Raw genomic sequence first — 20,995 nt, forward strand, 5'->3', positions numbered from 1 at the left:
TAAAGTGAGGAGTGGGTAAGGGGTCTGTTGGGACAGATATGGGGCAACTCCAGGGAGAAGGAGCCTGGGGGAAGGGGAGAATGGAATAGCAGGGGTAGAAATAGATGGAAACTATTGGGCCAGCAATAAATGTTTGGGAATGGGAGTTGAGGGATGTGGAAGGAAGATTATAAACTGGCTCTATTTTCAGTTGCCACATTCCCTTGCTTCCCTTAGGGGTTTCCTGCTAAGAGCCTTCATGTAACCAAATCACCTGCCCTGTGGGAGACTCTACACAGCACTGACACTGCAAAGATGTGGGTTAAGTATAAACACACATGAGCGTGTGCCCCGCACTGTCCCAAGCACCTTAGCCAAACTACCTCTTCTAATCCTCACAGCAACTCTATTGAGGTTTACTGGCAAACAAGCTAAAAATGTTAATTGAATATGATCACACATCTAACAGTTGTGAGTAGGGATTTGAAACTGAACTGTCTGGCTCCAAAGCCCACATCCTAAACCACCAGTGAGGCTACAGGACCGTGTATCTCTGGAGTCTTCTCCCACCCATGTCTCCTTGTAAAAATCCCATTAAGCAGACACAGGCCCTCCGCAGAGAAGCCTCAATTGCCCACTCGAGCCCAAGGGCATTTTGCTCCTCTGCCTCCACTATGGAAACTGCGTCCTCTCCAGGCTGGCGCTCCTTGGGGGCCAGTGTCTGTCCTAAGGCCAGGATCACACCTACTTGGTGCTCAGTGTCGCCCAGCGCCCAGTTAACAAGCCCGAAGTCGGGACAGGGTCTTGGAGCATGCCTGGCGTGTACTATACGGCCCTAATAAAACCGGATCACACATCAGTCCCCAAGCCCAGACAGGCAAATGATCCTGTCTCTCCATTCGGGGAAGTGGCTTCGTTCACCATTAACCAATTCATCCATTAAATCAACACTGACTTTACTGAATGCTTACCACGTGCCAGAGGCAAAGCTAGGGTTGGAGGACTCAAAAGATTAATACTGTTTGATCTAACAAACAAAGGGAAGTGGGAGAGCGGAGAGAGAGGGAAAAACAAAACAAAACAAAACACAAAATTAAATCCCCCTTGGACCTTCCCACCATGGCGGCTCTAAGAGCCACGTCAGACCTCCTCATCATGGCCGGCTCATAGGCCGAACGCAAACCTTCCCAACATGGCGACCGACCTTCCCATCATGGCGCGGGGCCCCGCCCGCTCGGCCGCGCCTGCGGGAGGGAGCAGTTCCGGGTGCGGTGCGCGCCGGGGGCGGGCGGGGGGCGGCGTCCTGGCCATGGCCGGCCTGTCGGACCTGGAACTGCGGCGGGAGCTGCAGGCCCTGGGCTTCCAGCCAGGACCCATCACCGACACCACCCGGGATGTCTACCGCAACAAGCTGCGCCGCCTGCGGGGCGAGGCCCGGCTGCGCGACGAGGAGCGGCTGCGGGAGGAGGCCCGGCCGCGGGAGGAGACCCGGCCGCGGGGCGAGGAGCGGTTACGGGAAGAGGCCCGGCTACGCGAGGATGCGCCGCTGCGCGCCCGGCCCGCCGCGGCCTCTCCGCGGGCGGAGCCATGGCTCTCCCAGCCGGCCTCGGGCTCGGCCTACGCGACCCCTGGGGCCTACGGCGATATCCGACCCTCCGCGGCTTCCTGGGTAGGGAGCCGCGGCCTCGCCTATCCTGCCCGCCCGGCGCAGCTCAGGCGCCGCGCCTCGGTCCGGGGCAGCTCTGAGGAGGACGAGGACGCCCGGACGTCCGACAGGGCTACGCAGGGCCCGGGTCTCGCGGCCCGCCGTTGGTGGGCAGCGTCTCCCGCCCCGGCGCGGCTGCCTTCCGCCCTCCTCGGCCCCGACCCGCGCCCGGGCCTGCGGGCGACTCGAGCGGGCCCTGCTGGCGCGGCGCGGGCCCGGCCCGAGGTGGGGCGCCGGCTGGAGCGCTGGCTGTCTCGGCTCCTGCTCTGGGCCAGCCTGGGGCTACTGCTCGTCTTCCTGGGCATCCTCTGGGTGAAGATGGGCAAGCCCTCAGCGCCGCAGGAGGCGGAGGACAACAGTACGTCCTGGGCCGGCGCAGGGGAGGGCCCTGGGGGCGCGTGTGTCTGTCGTACGACCACCCGTTCCTGTCGGCGCCAGGCCGCGCACTTCCAGCCTTGTCAGCAGCCTCTGACTGTCTTCTCATTTCCAGGCCTGCCTTCTTCCAGCTGTAGGAAGAGAGGGTCAAGGCTCCTGCATCTGCAATAATTTCTGCCTTCACTTTCTCCTGTTCTCCTTTTCTGCCCCAGCCCTCCCTTCTAACGTCTCCCTTTGAATCACAAGCTGTAGTCACTGCTCCCCCAACCTCTGGTTTTCTCCCTGGAGAGGAAGCCACACCCTCTTCTAACAGATTCACCCCATCCCTTTGGGTTCTTCCCGTTTGACCTCTGGCTTACTCACACATTTAGTGCCTGTTTGAAGGCACTGCAGATTTCACTGACCCACAGATAGGATCTGGTTGGGGGTCCCAGCTTTGCAGCACCAAAAAGTCCACTCTCCACTTCTTTGAACCACTCACAGGGCCGCCGCTTTGTCAACAGGAGAATCTACCAGCCTTGCTTGCCAGACAGGTTAAACTGATAGCAACGGGAGACGTTTACCATTGCTTGTAGCACCCTCATGGAGTTTGTTGAGCGACTGTAACTCAAGGATGCTCACAGCCATCCTTCTGGCCACACTTAAGTTACATGGTTAGATATGCCAGTGAGAGGTCTTCAGGATACAGTATGTATCCGGAATAGCTGAGAATTGTGTGTTTCCTGAAAAGAAACAGAGATCATTTCATTATACATTTAGGTATAAAGGGCCACTGTAGTTCACCAACTTTTAATACCCTTTACAAAGCACAAATGTGACTAATACTGTTCCCAGCTTCCAGCCAAGGCCACATCCTTCCATGCCTAGCAGGAACTGCCAACATACAGGAAAAAACTAAAGTTATGTCTTAGCTGGTGTGGCAGATGGATGTTTGGGAGTGTACAAGTCTGTGGGCAAGGGTATCAACAGACTTGTGTGCAGACACCCAAATGATTTCCCCACTATGAGAGCAGTTTATCAACTATGTGAATAGTTTGTCGACCTGCTAGAGAAATTAAGCAGACCTGGGAGTGTCATGGTACTATAATTACACTGGTGATGTCAAACAGTATCACACTGGTACTCACTGCTGAAATGTTTTAAGACAACAGTGCTAGAATATATGCTGGTATTTACCTGGACTTCCCCTCCTATTATGGTGTTAATCTCTGTTTAACATATCATTGTTTTCAGTTTACAAAACTGTCCTGTACTTTGTTTTGTTTGGGCCTAACTCCCTGAGTTAAGCAAGGAAGGCCCATTTGATCCCATTTTACAGATGAGGAAACAGATTCAGGGTGGTTGAGTTGCCCAAGAACCTTGAGCTAATCATTTTCAGCTGGGACAAGGACCCAGCTATCTTAATTCCTAATCCAGCATTTGGATACCCTTACATTTTGCTGTCTGCATTTTAAAAGTGCCTTCCTTAGATAACATCTTTCTAATCCCCACCCTTGGCTTGGTAATGCTTTACTCCCCCCCCCCCCCACCCCCGAATGTTGTGAGTAGTCTCTTTGTATTCCTTTCTCAACCCACACTTAATTTCCTCTGTGTTTCTTTTCTTGGTCTCAGTGAAGTTATTGCCAGTGGACTGTGAGAGAAAAACAGATGAGGTGAGTTTGAGTTTCTCTGGCTTTTATTATTCCTCCTGAGGATATTAGCCTCCATCAGGAGGTAAACTTCCCCAGAAAGGGAATAGGATCATTTTCAAGGAGTGCTTCCTGTAATGTACCAGAGTCACATTGTGTTCTGTGATGTTTGTGTCAGGCTCAATTGTGGCAGTGAAGGAATACTTGAAATAGAATTGACCTCCCAAAATCCAACCCTGGGCTTGTTATGGACGCTTTCCCATCAAATGTAGCATTTTCTTCTGCCTGAGTCAATCTAGGGGGATACAGTAAGTTGTTGTTGAAGGACCCCCTCAAGCTCCCTGGCACGGGGAGGAAGGGCTGGCGTTTCTAAGCATCAGGAGGCCAAGTTCTCAATTCCACATTCTCTCTCTCTGGTGGTGCAGCTGTGGCTCTGAAAATGCTGTTCTGATTTGAAACATAGGGAGTTTGTTTGGAACACATCTTAAGTGGAATTAGCCCTCTTAGTCCACATTTAGATTTGCTTTATGAAGCTCTAATATTTCCTACAAATAATATTTGGGGATGAGCAGCCCCATCCATTTATGAATCAAGGAGCTGGGATGCTGGTTCTGGTGACAGTCTGGAGAAGATATGGGGCAGTACATTTTCAGGTCATAAATTGTACCAGTCTTGTGCTGCCAGAGGGCATGACTTAGTAGTCTAATTATTAGGTGTGCAATGCCTGGCCTCCCGAGCCCTTAGTTAACATCTCTGGTAGCCCAGGGGCTGGGAAAGAAAATGATGCTTGGTCCTCTGGCCACCCCTGCATTGACTGTCTTGCCCATGTAAATGAGGGGACATCCTGGTGCAGATAACCACTTTTATTTCTCTTTGGCTTCTGGTGTGTCATAGTTTGGGGTGTTTTATTACATCCATTTATTGCATTCATCCACCAAATATCTTTGCTTCCCAGTTGTTTTGTAAAAGCAGATTCATAGTAAGTTTAATCTGCCTTCTATCATAAAAACTGTAGTTGATGATGACAGGAAGTGGCCCAGAAACATAGGCAGCCAGAGGGGAAAACTGGAATTTGAAGACTTAAAACAAAAACAGGAAAAAATAACATTCTATAAGACTTCTCAGTGCTATGAGTTTTGTTTGTCTTTTAATTAGAAAATGGTTCCATGGTTTCTATTTCTTGGTCCTTCACGTCTCTAAATTAATCAGACCCACAAGTGAATGGCACATTTGTTCCCTGGCCGCCTCTGATCTGGACACACTCAGGCCCCGCTTGAGTGAGCCCAGACAGGTACCCTCCAGGTCCTTGCTACAGATGTGCTCTGTGGACAGACAGCATTCAGCACCTGCCAGCGAGGGCTTCAGATGCAGATATTCCTATTTGTAACCATGCAGATCTTCATCAGAGCATCAGAAAGCAGGGGCTGGGCCATCTCAGTGTAGGCTTTGTGGAGCTGAGATTTCATGGGGCACCCTTCGCCTTTCTGGAGGGTAGACACAGGAACAAGCAGGTGGGGACGTGTTTCTTGGCTTTGGTGAGGCTCCTGCTGAAAGTCTTATTCTTTGCATAGCTCCAGGCTCACGGAGATCGCAGACGGGCATTTGAATTTCAGATTCGTGTTCTTTCCCTTTTCGGCCATTGAAGACAGTGACACTTTGTGTTTTTTCTTTCTGCCTTTGTGCTGCCGAAAACGTGGGGACAGGCTGGGAGTGGGTGTGTTGTCTTAATCAGGCCGTCTCGTTGTCTGGTACCGTCTGTCCTCCTGTTTCCTTTAGGTGGTAGCAGCCTCTGCTGAGTGGTTTGTGTGAGTTTGCACTGAATCCTACCACAATCCTTACTCAGATGAGGGCCCTGAGATTCCACCTAAAGGGAGACGAGGTGGCAGCTGCTGACATTCTGCCCTGTCTGCAAGCTCTCCCAGCTCTTCCAGCTCTCCCAGCTCTGCAAGCTCTGACAGCAGTTGCTCTTCCGTCTGAGGAAGCTGAGCGACTGCATCATCCCCCGACCACATCGCCTCTGCTCAGCCGTCTTACTGGCTGTCATTCCAACGGAAAGGCAGGAGCCAGGAGCCTCCAATGCAGCCCCTTGGTTACAGTGTCTGCTTTCAGCTCTGCCTCTGCTTCTCCAGGGTCTTTCTCAGGCAGTTAACCCGATATTTATCAACTCTCTCCCTGGGCCCAGCACTTGGCAGAATTTGTTTCTATTTTGTAAAAGTATGAGATGTTCCTTGCTGCTTAGTATTTGACAGTGTGGCTGGAGAGGTAAAGATGGACAGACAGACCCCTCCCACCCCTCCTTGCTGACCACTTGTCCCGTGCCTTTCCAGTTCTGTCAGGCCAAGCAGAAGGCAGCCTTGCTGGAGCTGCTGCATGAACTTTACAACTTCCTGGCCATCCAAGCTGGTGAGTAAGTCACGTAAGTCCTGAGATGCCTCTTGTGAGAGCTATAGGCGGCTGACCCGGTTCATCAGGCTGGTTAGTTACACTGCGGCTGGCGGGCGAGACCCTCCCTGGTTGTCTCCCAGAAGGCATATTCAGAAGCCAAGTCTCACTTTCTCGCCTCCCCACTCCGGCACATCTTTTATAAGCCTGTGTTTGAACAAAACACATTTGATTCTTGCTCCTCTTAAGGGAGGTCCTGGCCTGTGCACAGGCCTTCCTGCAGCTGTTCTCCCTTCTTGGGGATGCCCAGTACCTAATGCTTTGGGGGTCCGTGTTGGCATGGGAAGGGGCCAGGCCCCAGGTGTTGTCAGAATCTATGTCCTCCCCTCTAGAGGGACCCTCTGAACCAGATGGTTGGCTGGGCCAGGGAGAGGCCTCTTGCCTGTACAGACAGTCTGTGTGGTGGGCCCTGGTGTCACATCTGGTCCTGATCACCATCTGCTTGTTGGACCTCGGACAAAGTCCCTGATTCTCTCAGGGTCTTCATCTCCCTGTCCGACCAAGGGCTCCTGGGTCTATCTGTTCTCTACAAATGAGAGTCAAGTACTGTCCTCTAAAGGAGGGCATTCTCAGCACCTCTGTGAAATGCCCCTGAAAATGCATCCAGAAGATGCATCGCCTACTGTTTTATTTGGTGAAGTTATTCCTTGAGGCCAGAGATATCACCTGCATTATTATGTCCTCCCCGATGCCAGGCATCTAGGAGGCTCTCAAAATCACTTGCACGTGACATAGGTGAATATCAGCGTATGCGCCTTGTGTTAAATATGCTGGACACAAGAACCAGACATAGCAGTTCTATCTTAAAGGACATTCAAGAGGCGCCTCTTACCTGTGGGGTCAGAGGACAGATCTTAGGATTGTGAGGCCAACCCTTGTCTAAGGTCTCACTAGGAAATTGGGGTCAGGTGGACTTCTCCTGGGCCCTCAGTCCTCAGGGTCAATCTCATGAGCATCAGCTCTTCTGCCTCCTTCCTCTTGAAAGTGAGAGATTGAGATGGTAGGGGAGGCATCCATGAGCACTTGGAGGAGAAACAGGTACTGGGGCTCCTGCTCACAGCATCATAGGAATTCCTCTGTATGGCCCAGGTGCTTGGGATGTCAATTCTGACCTAAGAGGGTGTTCTAAACCTTTGTGTCTCAATTGTGGTCTAAGGACCCATAGCATCCGCATCACGTGGGAGCTCACTAGAAATTCAGAATCTCGGGTCTCATGCCAAACTCAGTGAATCAGAGTCTGTATCTTAAGATCCCCAGGGGATTTGAGTGCACCCTGAAGTTGAGAAGCTCTGCTCGAAATTGGGTCCTAGTAGATATTTCTCCTCCATCCCACCCTCCATATGTGGTCCTGCCTTATGCCCTCAAGGGTCCTGGCATCTGTTGCCCTCCGACAAGCCTGGGGGGCCGCCTTCAAGGTACATAGCTCACTGAGACAGGAGTGTGCCTCACAGAGGCTCCTTAGTAGTCCTCAACCCCTCCCCACCTCTCCTGTTAGGGATCCGCTGGGGGCTGGGCACTGTGCAGGGCCTTGCAATGAGATGACTCAGCTCCAGGTCCTGCCTGCAGGGTGGTTGGGGTCTACTAGAAGAGACAGGCCACCTACCTCCCTGACCACTGGGTGATACAAAATGTGATTAGACAAGAACCAAGAGGTCAAAAGTTCTGGGAGGCACAATGCCTTTTAGCTGGAACAGTCAGGAGAGCGTTACAGGGGAGGTGGCATCTGTGCCAGGCCCTGAAGCCCAGATAAGACTGGTTATGCGTACGTGGGGAAGGACAAGGCAAAGCGGCAAGAAGTTGTATCTCGGTTGGGAAGCAGCACCTTCATGGAGGAAGGGGAAGAGGAGGGAGTGAAGTCTGGAAGTGTTGGTTAGGCCCCACCATAGATGGCCTTGGATGCCAGGCCGCCAGAGCTCAATCTGGCAGGCAGTGAGGGCCAGAGAGGCTTTGAGCAACAGAGTATCATGCTGAGAGCCAGGTGCCAGGAAGGCAAATGCGGCAGCAGCTTGAGTAGCACAGTGTCATTTAAGCAGAATCATTTTCAAGCGTTATTGACAAAACAACTGGATTGGAAAGGGGAGAGGAGGAACTGAATCGGGAGGCCATTTACATGGTCCAGGCAGGCCTGGCAAGGGCAGGAAGAGTCCTGGTGGGAACGGGAGGATGCTAGAAGCCACCTGTATCTCAGGAGGCCCCTTGGGTCAAGATCAACTTTGAAGTAGGAGGATTTGGCTGTGTTGGGGGAGGGGGACAGGCTTCAGTTCAGTTTCAACATTTTAAAATACGACCTTCAGCTACTCCCTTCCCCAGCATGTAGAAACACAGACACTGGCCACCCGAAGTCCGCCAGGCTGTGCTGGGTCTGGGCAGTCAGGCCATGCACACATGTTAAATAGCGTGTGCGTGCCTGGCCCTGGACCCTCCCTGCTCTCAGGGAGTCAGGCAAACCACAGCACAGGAATAAGGACCAAGGGCTGTGGCAGGTCACTAAATGTGGGGCCATTTCATCAAACGAAAGACCCCCAGGGGCTGAGGGCTTCCCAGAGGAGATGGCCTCTGGGCTGGACCCGGGAGGTTGGGCGGGACTAAGCGGGAGGCTGCCAGCTCTATCCTATGGGAGCAGGCCTCCAAAGCCACTCGGGAGAGCTGCCCCTTGCCGTGCCGTGCTGAGGCCCCACTGCCCAGCACACAGACATCTTCTTCCTCCAAGGGGCCCCTCAAGACAATAGACCTGGCATTCCAGGTCGCCTGCCTGTGTCATGAGTCAGAATCCCCGTGGTGCCCATGGCCTCCCTGCCTTTCTTTTTTCTCAGGCTGTGTTTATTTATAGTGCCATTCCGGTACCTTCCGAAGCTATCTGTCTGATCCTTTTAGGGATCAATTGCAAAGAGACCTTGGTCTTGGGCAGCTTTTTAGTCATTTAATGCAAATCGCCACACTGCTTTGCAGGTCAGGTTTTAATGATCTGGAATCGATCCAAGCTAAGTGGCTTTTGATCTTGCTGCAGAGTGAAGATGCCCCACAGAAGCCAGGAGCTGCTAGGCCACATGCTCCTTATTAGAGCTGATGGCTTGATTCTTGCTGCATGTTTTAGTCTGTTTCAGAGTGATTTTTCCTCTTTGTGTTTGAGTGTGTGGTTTTTTTTCTCCTAGGTAATTTTGAGTGTGGAAATCCAGAGAATCTGAAAAGCAAATGCATTCCTGTTATGGAAGCCCAGGAATATATAGCGGTAAGTAGGCTTCGGTGTTTATCCATTCCTGGGAGGGCCTGGTGCTTTCCTATTGGTCTTTCAAGCCCTGTTGGGGTTTTTGTTTTTGTTTTTTTGTTTGCTTTGTGGCTTTTGTACTAGGCTACCTTAAGTTAAGGTTTGGTTTATGGCTTTTTGTGCTAGGCTTCCTTAAGTTAAGGCAGCCATGGTAGTGACTGCCCCAGAGCCAGGCCACGTGTAGTGGGGCGGCTCTCTCCTGACCTGCACTGTAGGTGTGCCTGTTACCTGCTTCTCCCTTGGTTCACTTTGGTCCTCTTGCCTTCAGCTTTCAGGAGAAACATGCTGTCCCTTCTCTCCCTTATGATTACCATTCATGCTGCCAGGGGGCCATTTGATTTCCTGTGTGGCCTCAGGATGGTCGATATAGAACTATGGAGCTGGCATTCCAGGTCGCCTGCCTGTCCAGTAACTTAGGGGTCATCTGGTTCCATTTGCATTTCACAGATGAAGAAACAGGCCTGGAGAGGGTCAGGGACTTGCCTGAGGCCAGACCACTTGCACTGGCCACTGGGCTCACCCACCGCCAGCCCCAACGCTATTATTCGCTTTACCCCAAGATGAGCTGCCAGCTCTCTGGCCTGATGCTTCCATCCTCAAGAGAGTCATATTCTTTTGGCCGCCTCAGACCCACATTGTTTTCCTGCTTGTGCTTCCGCATCCCCTCCTCTGGTTATAGTTTCTTCCTTGGCTTTCATCAGCCCCACATTTCCTTCCTGCCAGTTTGCTGTGCTTTCAGCAGAGCGGGGTTTTGGGGCTGTGGAGGACACGGGAGAGGGCTTCCTTTATCCAGCAGCAGAATGTTGTTCCAGCTGCTCCACCCAGACGCAGAACTAATCTTCTCCTGCGCCCTCCCACAGAATGTGACCAGCAGCTCCTCCGCCAAGTTTGAAGCCGCACTGACCTGGATACTGAGCAGTAACAAGGACGTGGGCATCTGGTGAGTGTGGGCAGGGTGGCGACGCAGCATGGGTGCCTGCAGCCACTGTCTTTGCTCATCACTAACACCCGTGCTCTGACAGACCTGTCTCAGGTCTGAAGCTGGAGGCTGGGTCTCCCAGCTGAGTCATGTGGGCTAGGATGGAAGTGGGGCAACAGAAGCAAGAATCATTTGGAATGCAGTGTAAGAAGCAGCTTCAAGATGAGACACAAAATTCAGGTGTTAGGATGTTAGCCTGGTGTTACAGCTAAATCCTGTCTCAAGTAACTCAGTCTGTGCCTCTCTCATTCATCAATACCACATGGTTTGTTGGGGAAGACATTTTTCTGCACTTTCTCTCCTCGGAAGCTAGTTTTTATTTGTAGATGAAATTATTCTTTCTATATGTTGGTTTTACTCACTATGGAAATCGCATGAGGAAATACTGGATTTTATTCTCACCAGGAAGTTTCTGCCTCATTGTAATCACTGGTGAGCGCTGTTAGGAAAGATGGCAAACCCTTTCTTGAGGCTGAAAGGCTGTATCTGGAGGCTCAGCCCAGGGGGAGGGGCGTGTCAGCCAACAGCCAGGCAGCCTCAGAGACCTGTCCCCTGCTGGAAGAGCAGCATTACCTACCCCCTTCCCACTCTCGGTGTTTGTGGGGGTCTCTTTTCAGGTTATAGCTCTTGATATTAAAACATCCTCTAGAGTTTTGTTCTCTTCCCCTCTAATCCACCCAGATTACTAATTCCATCAGCACTGCATCCAGCAGAAGCCCCTCGGGCAGCTCAACCTCAAGCTGGATAACTGGATGCATGGCACGATTACAATTTGTTGGCTTAAATTAAAAAAAAAAAAAAAAAGCTGCCCCGAGTAGCTGAGCAATTTTCCTGTGTTAGAAAAGGCGGAGGAGAATACGGATTTTATCCTCAGCAGCAGCGCTCACTGAAGCTGCTAACACAGAAGAATGATGACACTCACCTTTTCATGTTGGGGAAGGCAGCCTGGAGGGTGGCAGAGCCGCTCGCGATGACCATGTTGAAAGTGGGTCCTGAGCAATCAGGACACTTGGGATGCCAGCCATTCCAGCGTGCAGCCTCAAGAGCATGATATTCTCGCCCTGGGTTACCTAGCTGGAAGAAGGCTCCGGTGTCCACACCTCTGCAGGTCCTGACACCTCCTGGCCAGAGACCATGGTGGAGGCGCTGTGGCTGGGGTCTGGCCTCAGGGAGCCTGGTGGTTTTCATTCCCCATGAGCCTCATGGATGCCCCATGATCTTTAGCTTAAACAGCTTATGTGCCTCCTCGCCACAGAGGAAAAGCGCAACCTCCCAGATTCTGTCTTTCAGTTCTTGCCATGCAATTGCAAAGCTAGTGATTCAGTAAACATTTCCATTTCTCTGTGCTGGGAGGTGGGAATCCAATTTACAGTTTAATCTCCTGCACGCTGAGAGAGGCTGTCAAAGACCTGACAGAGGGGGACGTCGCTTTAGCGCTAGGGGTTCAAGCCTGCTGCCGTCTTTAAAGCTTTATTCATTCTAAGTAGCCAATGTGGGAAATTTCTGGAAAGAGTGCAGCCAGGATACCAAGCCTATTCTATGAGCAAGTAGAGGCCTTGCATCCCCTCCTTCCTTCGCTTCCTCCTGTTTGAAGTGGGGTTTGTGCTGCCTCTCCTTGGAACTTTCCAACATGTTTAGAGCCCTGTGTCCTGTTTCAGGTTGAAAGGAGAAGACCAATCTGAATTGGTGACGACCGTGGACAAGGTGGTCTGCCTGGAATCTGCCCGCCCCCGCATGGGTGTTGGCTGCCGCCTGAGCCGGGCCCTGCTCACTGCTGTCACCAACGTGCTCATCTTCTTCTGGTGTAAGTCCTCGGCCGCCTTCCCTCCCCTTCTGTGCAGTCAGGCGCACTCCTAGGCATGAATGATGAGCTATAGAAATTCCAGGCCCGGAGGGTTCATTTCTGTCTAGTGAACCTGAGGTCTGTCTCATAAAACAGAGGAGATGAACAAGTCAGTCTCTGCCCTGGGTTGTCTTTACCTTTGGAGATTGGTGGCAGGAACGTGAGGGTAACTAGAAAATGTCCTTGATTCAGGGCAGATTTCCTAAGCGGGAGCCTGGCCTGAGCAGGAGCTGGGCCCCACCCCTTCTGGGCTCTGCAGGGATCCCAGTGTGGACCAGCTTCGAACAGGAGGCACAGTAGGGGCTTGGCCTAATTTTACTCCCTGAAAAATGTAAACATCTCCTGGAGAGCTGCAGATACCTGATGAAAGCAAGAAGGACTCAGGGTGCTGCGCTGAAAGGAGGGCACCACCAGTCTTACCTCCTGACATCAGGGGCCGCCTTTGAGCACAGACCTCAGGGCGTCTCTGAAGGCGAAAGGCCAAGTCACAGAAACCACGGCTCTCCAGAGATAGTCGGAGCTACAAATCACAGACCGCCTCAGTGTGTACACAGCTCCCTCCCCCACGCCATCAGGCACAGAAATCATCATCGGCAGCAGCATCTCAGAATACAAAGGGCTCCGGCATGTATATATGTATGAAACACCGTGTTCTGGTTCACAAGGGAGGAGATGAAAGCCCCAGAATGAGGTTGGGAGGAGCCGAGATCTGGACAGCTGGGGATGCCGCTGTGGTGATAGCCGGCGGGAGGAAGATGATCACTTAATAGTCTGTCCTCCCTCTGCATTTCTATATCTTTTGTTTCTCACATGCTGGTCCTGAGCCTGACACGTAGTAGGTACCCAAACCCATGTGGCGGATCCCCCACAACCTCCATCACAGCATCTTGTCCATGGTGAGACCCACTGCCAAAGGAAGTGTGAGGGATTAACAGTGTTTTGTTCCCTCACAGGCTTGGCTTTTCTGTGGGGGCTCCTAATTCTCCTAAAATATCGGTGGCGAAAGTTAGAAGAGGAAGAACAGGCCATGTATGAGATGGTGAAGAAGATTATAGGTGCGTGGCCCCCTGGTGAAAAAAGGGTTGCCGACACCAGCCAGAAGGTCCTTGCCCTAAACGGTGTGCTCTCTCCTGCAGACGTGGTCCAGGACCATTACGTGGACTGGGAGCAGGACATGGAGCGCTATCCATATGTAGGCATCTTGCACGTGCGCGACAGCTTGATCCCTCCACAGAGCCGGTGAGTCCCTGGCTGGGGCACTGGGTGTGGGGTGAGGCGGGGTCCAACCCCACTGAGCTCCACAGAAGGAAGCCCGGAGCCTTGCATCCGATGTCAGCCGAGGGCAGTGCAGACCCCAGGGCCAAGAGTGGTGCTGCTCCCCCTCCTGCTGCTCCCCAGCATGCTCAGCTCTTTATAGCAGGATAAGCTAGAGAAGACGTATGAAAGCACGGTCCCACACCTCTGTAGAGAGAGCGCTGGCAGTGGTGATACCAGTTGGGAGACTTTGGGCTCCAGGTAACAGCAGCCCCCTCCCCCAGGGCACAAGTACTGAAGGGTCTCCTCCGTCTCTGTAAGTGGAAGTTCAGAGCTGCACGGGCTCCAGGCACAGAGCAGTCAGGTCTCCGGTTCCATTGCTCTTGTGATTCTCACGGTCCCACACTCCTCCACGGATGTTAGCAGCAGACTGGGATCCCCCATGGTTGCAGATAGTGGCCAACAGCAGCTGGGGCACTGTCTGCCTTGTCACAGAGCAAGGAAAGTGGGCCTCCCACTACTCTCAGAAGCAAGAGGACATGTTCCCAGTCGCCCCCAGTGACATACTCCTGGAGGCTCTACTGACCAGAATCTGTTACGTGTCTGTTTATGAATCAGTCACTGGCAAGGAGAAGGAGATTGTTTTTCAAACTTTCTAAACCATGACCTGCAGTCAAAACACCTGTTACCTGCAACATCATGGTCCAGTTCCCACACACCCGTGTGCACACTCATGCATGTACACGTAACTGAAAGCCAAGTTTCACAGCATGAATGGGGTCAGCTCCCAGGGCACAGAGCTTCATGGGAAGGGGTAGCAGGGCCACTGTCATGTGCAGCTGCAGGCGCCTTCCACATGGGCTGTGACTGCTAGAGTTGTATACCGGGGTCCTGACAAAACCGGGCTGGGGGAGGGCAGAGTCCCAGGAGACAGCCAGCAGGACCTCCCGCATGTTGGCTCTGGTTGTGGTCCCTCCCCAGCAGACTCTTGCTGTGGTTTCTGGCCAGATGCTATTGTCTGCTGCTGGGTGATGCTGAGAGCTCACCCTTGCTGAGTGCTTGCTGGGAACCGGGCACTGCTCAGAGCTCTCCACGGGTGCAAACTCACTCACTTGGTCCTCACCATGGCTCACACACACAACAGAAGTGGCCCCATTTTACACATAAGGAAACTGTGCTCAGGAGTCCCATGGCTAGTGGCATTTCTGTGCTCTCACCACCAGGCTCTACTGTCGGCATCATCCCTATCTGCATCCCAAGAGGAATCAGAAAAATAGAGCCTTTAGCAGTCCACTTTAAGTCAGGCACACTGGCTCACACCTGTAATCCCAGCACTTTGGGAGGCCAAAGTGGGAGGATTGCTTGAGCCCCGGAGTTCAAGACCAGCCTGGACAACATAGCGAAACCCCATCTCTACAAAAAATACACAATTAATGGAGCATGGTGACATATGCCTGTAGTCCCAGCTACTCAGGAGGCTGAGGCAGGAGGATCACTTGAGCCCAAGAGGTCAAGGCAACAGTGAGCTATAACTATGCCACTGCACATCAGCCTGGACAACAGACCAAGACCTTGTCTCTTAAAAAAAAAAAAAGGTCCATCTTAAACATGAAGATGCTTGGTGCCTGTCATGCTCACCCCACCCCTGGAAAGGTGGCAGGCAGGAAGTTTAGGGTGAGCAGACTCAGCAGCATAGGCTGTGCTTGCTCTGAGAAGCGCTTACTGTTGGTTTCAGCGTGAGGCCCTCTACCTCCCAGGGAAGGCCAGTTGGGGTACTTGAACTCCCACCTAATTCCTGGCCCTGAGCATCTCAGTCAACCTGTACCACAGTTTCTTTATCCTTAAATGCAAGTGATCCCACTGCCTTGCACAGGGCTGTGATGAAGAGACTGTCATTCATTCATTCATTCACTTCCTCCACAAATGTTTATTGAGCGCCTACTACATGCCAGACACTCTACTGGGTCACCGGGAGACAGCAGGAAGTGGAAGAAACAAAAATCCCTGCCCAGCTGAGAATTTGTTCTCAGGAAGGAGACAGATGACAAGATGCATAAGGAAAAGATGTGATATTAGGTAGTGACAAGCCCTAAGGAAAGGGGGGTTGGTATCAGTGTGGTGGCCTCAAGGTTCATTAAGTCAGTGCCTAGTAGCCTGGCACAGTGGCTCATGCCTGTAATCCCAGTACTTTGGGAGGCTGAGGCACGTGGGTCACCTGACGTCAGGAGTTCGAGACCAGCCTGGGCAACATAGTAGTGAAAACCCGTCTTTACCAAAAATACAAAAATTATCCAGGTATGGTGGCATGCGCCTGTAATCCCAGCTACTCATACTCAGGCATGAGAATCACTTGAACCCAAGAGGTGGAGGTTGCAGTGAGCCGAAATCATGCCATTGCACTCCAGCCTGGGCAACAGAGCGAGACCCTGTCTCAAAAAAAAAAAAAAAAAAAAAGGAGACCAAGGCGGGCAGATCACAAGGTCAGGAGTTCAAGACCAGCCTGGCCAATATGGTGAAACCCCATCTCTACTAAAAATACAAAAATTAGCCGGGCATGGTGGTGTGCACCTGTAGTCCCAGCTACTCGGGAGGCTGAGTCAGGAGAATCACTTGAACCTGGGAGACGGAGGTTGTAGTGAGCCGAGATTGCGTCACTGCACTCCAGCCTGGGTGACAGTGTGAGACTCCATCTCAAACAAACAAACAAAAAAAAAAAGGTCAGTGCCTAGCACGTGGGCATCATCCAAGGGTAGCCATTATGCCTTGGGCTTAGATGATATTCCACACACGTTTACTTAAATGAGAGCATGAGACGGCATTGCAGCTTGCCTGTAGCCGGAGCTACCACCCAACCCATCGTGCATTAGCATAGACACCTAGAGCTGCTGCCACTCAGGTAGCCAGCCCTCAGGCTCAGATCCCCGTGAACCCCAGACGCCCATGCCATTTGCTCTCTTGACTCACCTCCCAAGCCACCCAGTCAGTCCAGGCCAAGCTCCCTACGTCAAGGAGACATTGGCTAGCCAGTCAGGTCTGCCCTGTAGATGAGGGCCTGCTTGGGAAAGACTGAGGGAGATGGGAAGAGCTGGTTCCGTCGGAAAAGCGAGGAGCTGATTGGAGCAACTGACCTGGGAAGGAGGGACTGGAGTGAGGCACTGCCCACTCAGCACTGGCCGCTTTCTGCTCAGGGAGCCAGCACCTCAGAGCTCAGTCCCCAGGGAATGTGTGGCCTTGGCCAGACCACCAAGTGTGGGCTACTGAAGAGGCCCATGCGGTTTGGTTGGTGGCAGGTCCTGACCCCTCGGGAAGCCCTAGCCCCCTCCCTGCCTCCTGACCCACTGGCCACCTCCGTTTGTCCTTCCCTTCTCCTGCCATGCATACACTCAAATTCACTGTCTCTCCACGTGTGGGGTCATGGGGAGGTGGTCTGCAGTGATGAGAAAAGGCCGGGGGCTGTGCACCAGGGTTCACAAAGGAAAAAGATCAAAGTGACCCTCCCCATGGCTTTGGAACCTTCTTGTCCAGTCTGGAAGGGGCGAAGAATAGATGAGGGGGAGGCTGTCCAGGGGGGTGCAAGGCTTTAGAGACCCAGTCTGGAAAGGGCAAAGAAGAGATGAAGGGGAGGCTGTCCAGGGGGGTGCAAGGCCCTAGAGACCCAGTAAAGAAGGGTCTCTGGCCACTGAAGGGGCCCTCCCTTGTGGCTCTGGTTTCCGAGAGCAGCTCCAGCTTCTTGGCCTCCCCCGTCTGATGCTTAGCTCATCCCATCCCCCGGAGTGCTGTGGAGCTTAGATGAAACAGCCCAGTGCTCACTCTTTAATGAGCCCACCCGGAGCAGCATCAAGATGCAGTCGGCGGGGGTACTGGAACTGGCTTGGTGAGGGCTGCTGCAGGCAACAGGTCCCAGCAAGAGTCAGCTAGCCTAGCACAGCCCTGCACACCTAGAGACCTGGGGGTGCTCCAGACACCTCGGCCCTTTAGCTCCCTTTAATTGAATGTGTTTGGATCAGTAAAGGTGGAGGAATCATTTCTCCATGGCCCGAGACGTTTTTCTCCTCTGCAGTTGTCATGTTAGTACCTACCAGCTTTTCCTCCCTTATGTAAAGTCCATGCTGGAGCTTGGAAATGTGTCCCCTTTGTAGGAAGGGCATCCCAGGCTGGCTCACCTCAGCAGTGTCAGGCAGAGCCTCATCCCTCTCATTGCAGGAGACGGATGAAGCGTGTCTGGGACCGAGCTGTGGAGTTCCTGGCCTCCAATGAATCCCGGATCCAGACGGAGTCCCACCGCGTGGCGGGAGAGGACATGCTGGTGTGGAGATGGACTAAGCCCTCTTCCTTCTCCGACTCCGAGCGATAAGCCCCAGGCAGGGACTTGTTCCCGGTCAGCCTGTCCCAGGACAGCCCACTCCAGGGGCACGAGAGGGTCACCAGGCCTGCTGGTGCTGAATTCACACTTGCCTTGACTTTCAGCCTTGTCCTGACACGATTCCAAAGGTCTGCCAGACTCTTCAGAGGAGCTCGGCTCGCAGGAAAATGTGGGCTTCCTTTAAAGGGAGGGGGAGAAGCCAGGGTGACGACCCAGACTCTGTCCTGTTTTGCTGGCAGAAACAGGAAGAAGGGTTTAGTTTTCATGAATAGAAAACAAGAGCAGCAGCTGTCAGGCCCAGCAGACAAGCATGGGGCTGGTGGGCTGGGGCGTGGCCACGCCTGGGAGATGGGGCAGGGATGGTGTTTTGGGTGGTGGGATGGGGGGCAGCTTGGTCCATGTGCCTTCAAGGGGGTGTTACCTGGGAGCTCAAGGGTGAAGAAAGAAAGCCTGTGCTCTGGCTGGCTGGGCCTCTTTATCCTGAAGGGGGAAGGTGCTAGAAATTAGAACAAGTGACTGCAGGGGGACCGTCTAGAAACCAGGCCCTGATACGGGCCCTCAGGTCAGGAGTGAGCAGCTGGTACAGCCTCCTGGGAGGATCCCGAAGTAAGGACGGGCTGAGAGCGGAGAGGAGGGTTGGGCAGCCCCAGGGTGGGCCTGCCTCAGTGTTGCTTCTCACAGAAGCCGTGACTCTAGACCAGGCCTGCAGCCAGAACGCGGATGCCGGGAGCTTGGGAGCCCTGTGTCAGGGCCGAGAGCCTCGCACTTGCTGTGTGCGAAGATCGCCTTGCTTTACTGTGACCACAGCCCCCACGCGGGGCTGTTTAACCAGAACTTGAGCGCAGCCAGCGTTTCTGTTACCCCGGCCGCGGCTCCTGGCGGCGGGAGAGACGCAGTGGCCGCAGGCTGCCCCCTGCCGGCCACACGGGAGCAGCTTCCGCGCCGCCGCCCACCGGCTCTCCCGCCAGCTTCCTGGGAGGCAGGCTCCAGAAACACCCCGACGGGGGGCCTTCTTAAGTGCGAGAAGCCTCTCCAGCGAGTCTTTTCCCGGTGTGTCCTCATCTGCAGCAGGCAGGAGAGGGGGAGCAAACAGGAGATGCCACAGCTGCCTCCAGAAACATTAACCACCTCTCTCTGGTCTTACTGGTATTTTTTGTTTCCTTAATAAAGCTCCAGTCTCCCTCATTTGAGCAATACTCTCATTTCCTCTGATGTCTGGATGATCGGCAGGGCAGGAATCTGAGCGCTGGCCCCGTGGTGAGGCCATGTTCTCATAATCAGGCTCCAGCCAGAAAAATAAGAAACACTGCAACAGGCTTCAGTATCAGGGCTGAAACTGCTGGATGAATAAACAGATTTATTAAAAATGGATGTTGTTTCTTGCCCATGGTTCTTTGCCTTCCCCCCAAAGCTATGTCTAAGGAATGGCAATGTGTGGACTTCTTTAGCACCAGCTCTGGGAGGTGGCTGGAAGGGAAGGTGGGAGAGACAGCAGGACATGGGCTCTGCAGTTCCTCCCAGACCTCTGGCCTCTGCCACCAGTGACCAGTTCTCGAGTAAGCTGCATAACTCTCACAGCCTCAGTTTACACATTTGTAACATGGTGTGATGACCCTGTCTTACAGAGTGGCTATGAGGATTGCAACATGCTGCTTGGTCCCAGTGGGTGGTCAGAAGTGGGGGTCAATGGGGCCTTTTTTGGCTCCATTTCTGCCTCCCCTCAAGACCCAGAGGTTCCTCTCGGTGCTCAGCACCAGCCCCAGGAGGAGGAGGAAGAAGGAACAGGGTGAGGTTGGATGGGGCTTCCCAGCAGCTGGTAGCATCCCTTCATGAGTCCGACTTCTTGTCTCCTGAGGCCCAACCACAGGGAAGACCACTCATTGCCCACCCACGCGGTCTGGCAGGCACACGGGGGTTCCCTTGCCAGGGCTGCTGAGTGGGCTTCTGGATCCCACTGCTGTGCTTCCTTTTGCAGAGGCCCCAAGGTCAGTCACCCCAAGAAGGAGGCAGCCAGTCCTGCCGTGCCCCATGGGGCTTGCAGGCTGTTGTCACCTTTCCTGTTCACGGTGAGCACCAGCCTGTTATCCTAGTCACTAAAACAGTTGGGTCCATAGTCAAACAAAGGACCTGGAAACACAACTCAGGGGGAAAAATGAGCCTGTCTCCCTTTTCTGTTCCTCATGAAAGCCTCTGCCACGTTTTGTTTTAAGCTGAGAAGGGAGCTAATGCAGGGCTCTATTTCTGTGAAGCTGTTTGGAGAGCAGGAGCGAGATCAAAATAAACTAAATAACAAAAGGCCCCTGCCAGCCCAGCTCCTTCCTTTCTGGAACACGGAGCGCCTTGGCACAGAGGCCCCAAGGTGCGTCCTCGGCCTCACTCAGGCTGCAGACATTTCAAAGCAGGCTTTCTACTTTCCTCAGCTTCTCAGGGCCAAGTCCCCTTTCAAGCAGCTCTTATTTCACAAGGGACAGTATGGGGTGGTGGGTTTGTCTGAGGCGGGTGTCCGAGGGCATCTTTGGGCTGGAGTGATTGCTGAGAAGTCCTAGTTGTTCTGCCCAAATCCCTTCTGAGCACTCCCTGGGCTGCAGACCTGTCTTTTCTCGGTGACAAATAGCCTTCTCGGGCCACAGTGGACACCGATAAAGAAGCTTCAGGGGCAGGGAAGGGGAGGCTGTACCCCACAAATCTCAGCCATGGACATCCACCAAGGAGCTCCAGGCCACCTTCCGGAGTCTCGACTCAAGAAGACGGTAAACATGGCCATTTGTCACTGACTTATCATAAGAACTGCGGTAGCAGCTGTTCCCCCTTAATTAATACACCATTGACTTTGAGCCTCAAAAAAAAAAAAAAAAAAAAAAATCCCTTTGCTGAGGCAGGTGTGTGGACTCAAATCCATTATCCTGTCGGCCTCCCCCAGAAGGAAGGCCCAGGAGAGTGGTTATATAGTAAGTCACCCAACTGTTCCAAAACAGTCCTCCCCAGGCAGCCAGGCCAGCCTCTCCACCCATCCCCAGAGAAAGTTCTAGAGACAAGCAGAGAGTCTGAACGGAGGGTCCCATGATGTGCAGGGACAGAGAGGCAGGGATGAGGGCAGGTGGGAGGACCTCGTTGGCACCGTGCCACCTGGCACCCTCATGTTTTCCCAGGGGTGACGCTGCA

General features: G+C 53.2%; 1 protein-coding gene across 1 annotated transcript; it reads left to right on the top strand.

The window, feature by feature from the left end:
- Positions 1 to 1,243: 1,243 nt before the first annotated feature.
- Positions 1,244 to 19,204, top strand: LEMD2 (LEM domain nuclear envelope protein 2). Its single transcript, XM_023212537.3, has 9 exons — positions 1,244 to 2,042; positions 3,671 to 3,711; positions 6,015 to 6,090; positions 9,282 to 9,358; positions 10,255 to 10,334; positions 12,032 to 12,177; positions 13,170 to 13,271; positions 13,353 to 13,455; positions 17,674 to 19,204. Exons 1-9 carry the CDS (start codon positions 1,289 to 1,291, stop codon positions 17,822 to 17,824), a joined length of 1,530 nt encoding a protein of 509 aa, XP_023068305.1. The 5' UTR covers positions 1,244 to 1,288; the 3' UTR covers positions 17,825 to 19,204.
- The last annotated feature ends 1,791 nt before the right edge of the window (positions 19,205 to 20,995 follow it).

This window comes from Piliocolobus tephrosceles, chromosome 5 (genome assembly GCF_002776525.5).
Source record: "Piliocolobus tephrosceles isolate RC106 chromosome 5, ASM277652v3, whole genome shotgun sequence".
Classification (NCBI taxonomy): Eukaryota; Metazoa; Chordata; class Mammalia; order Primates; family Cercopithecidae; genus Piliocolobus; species Piliocolobus tephrosceles.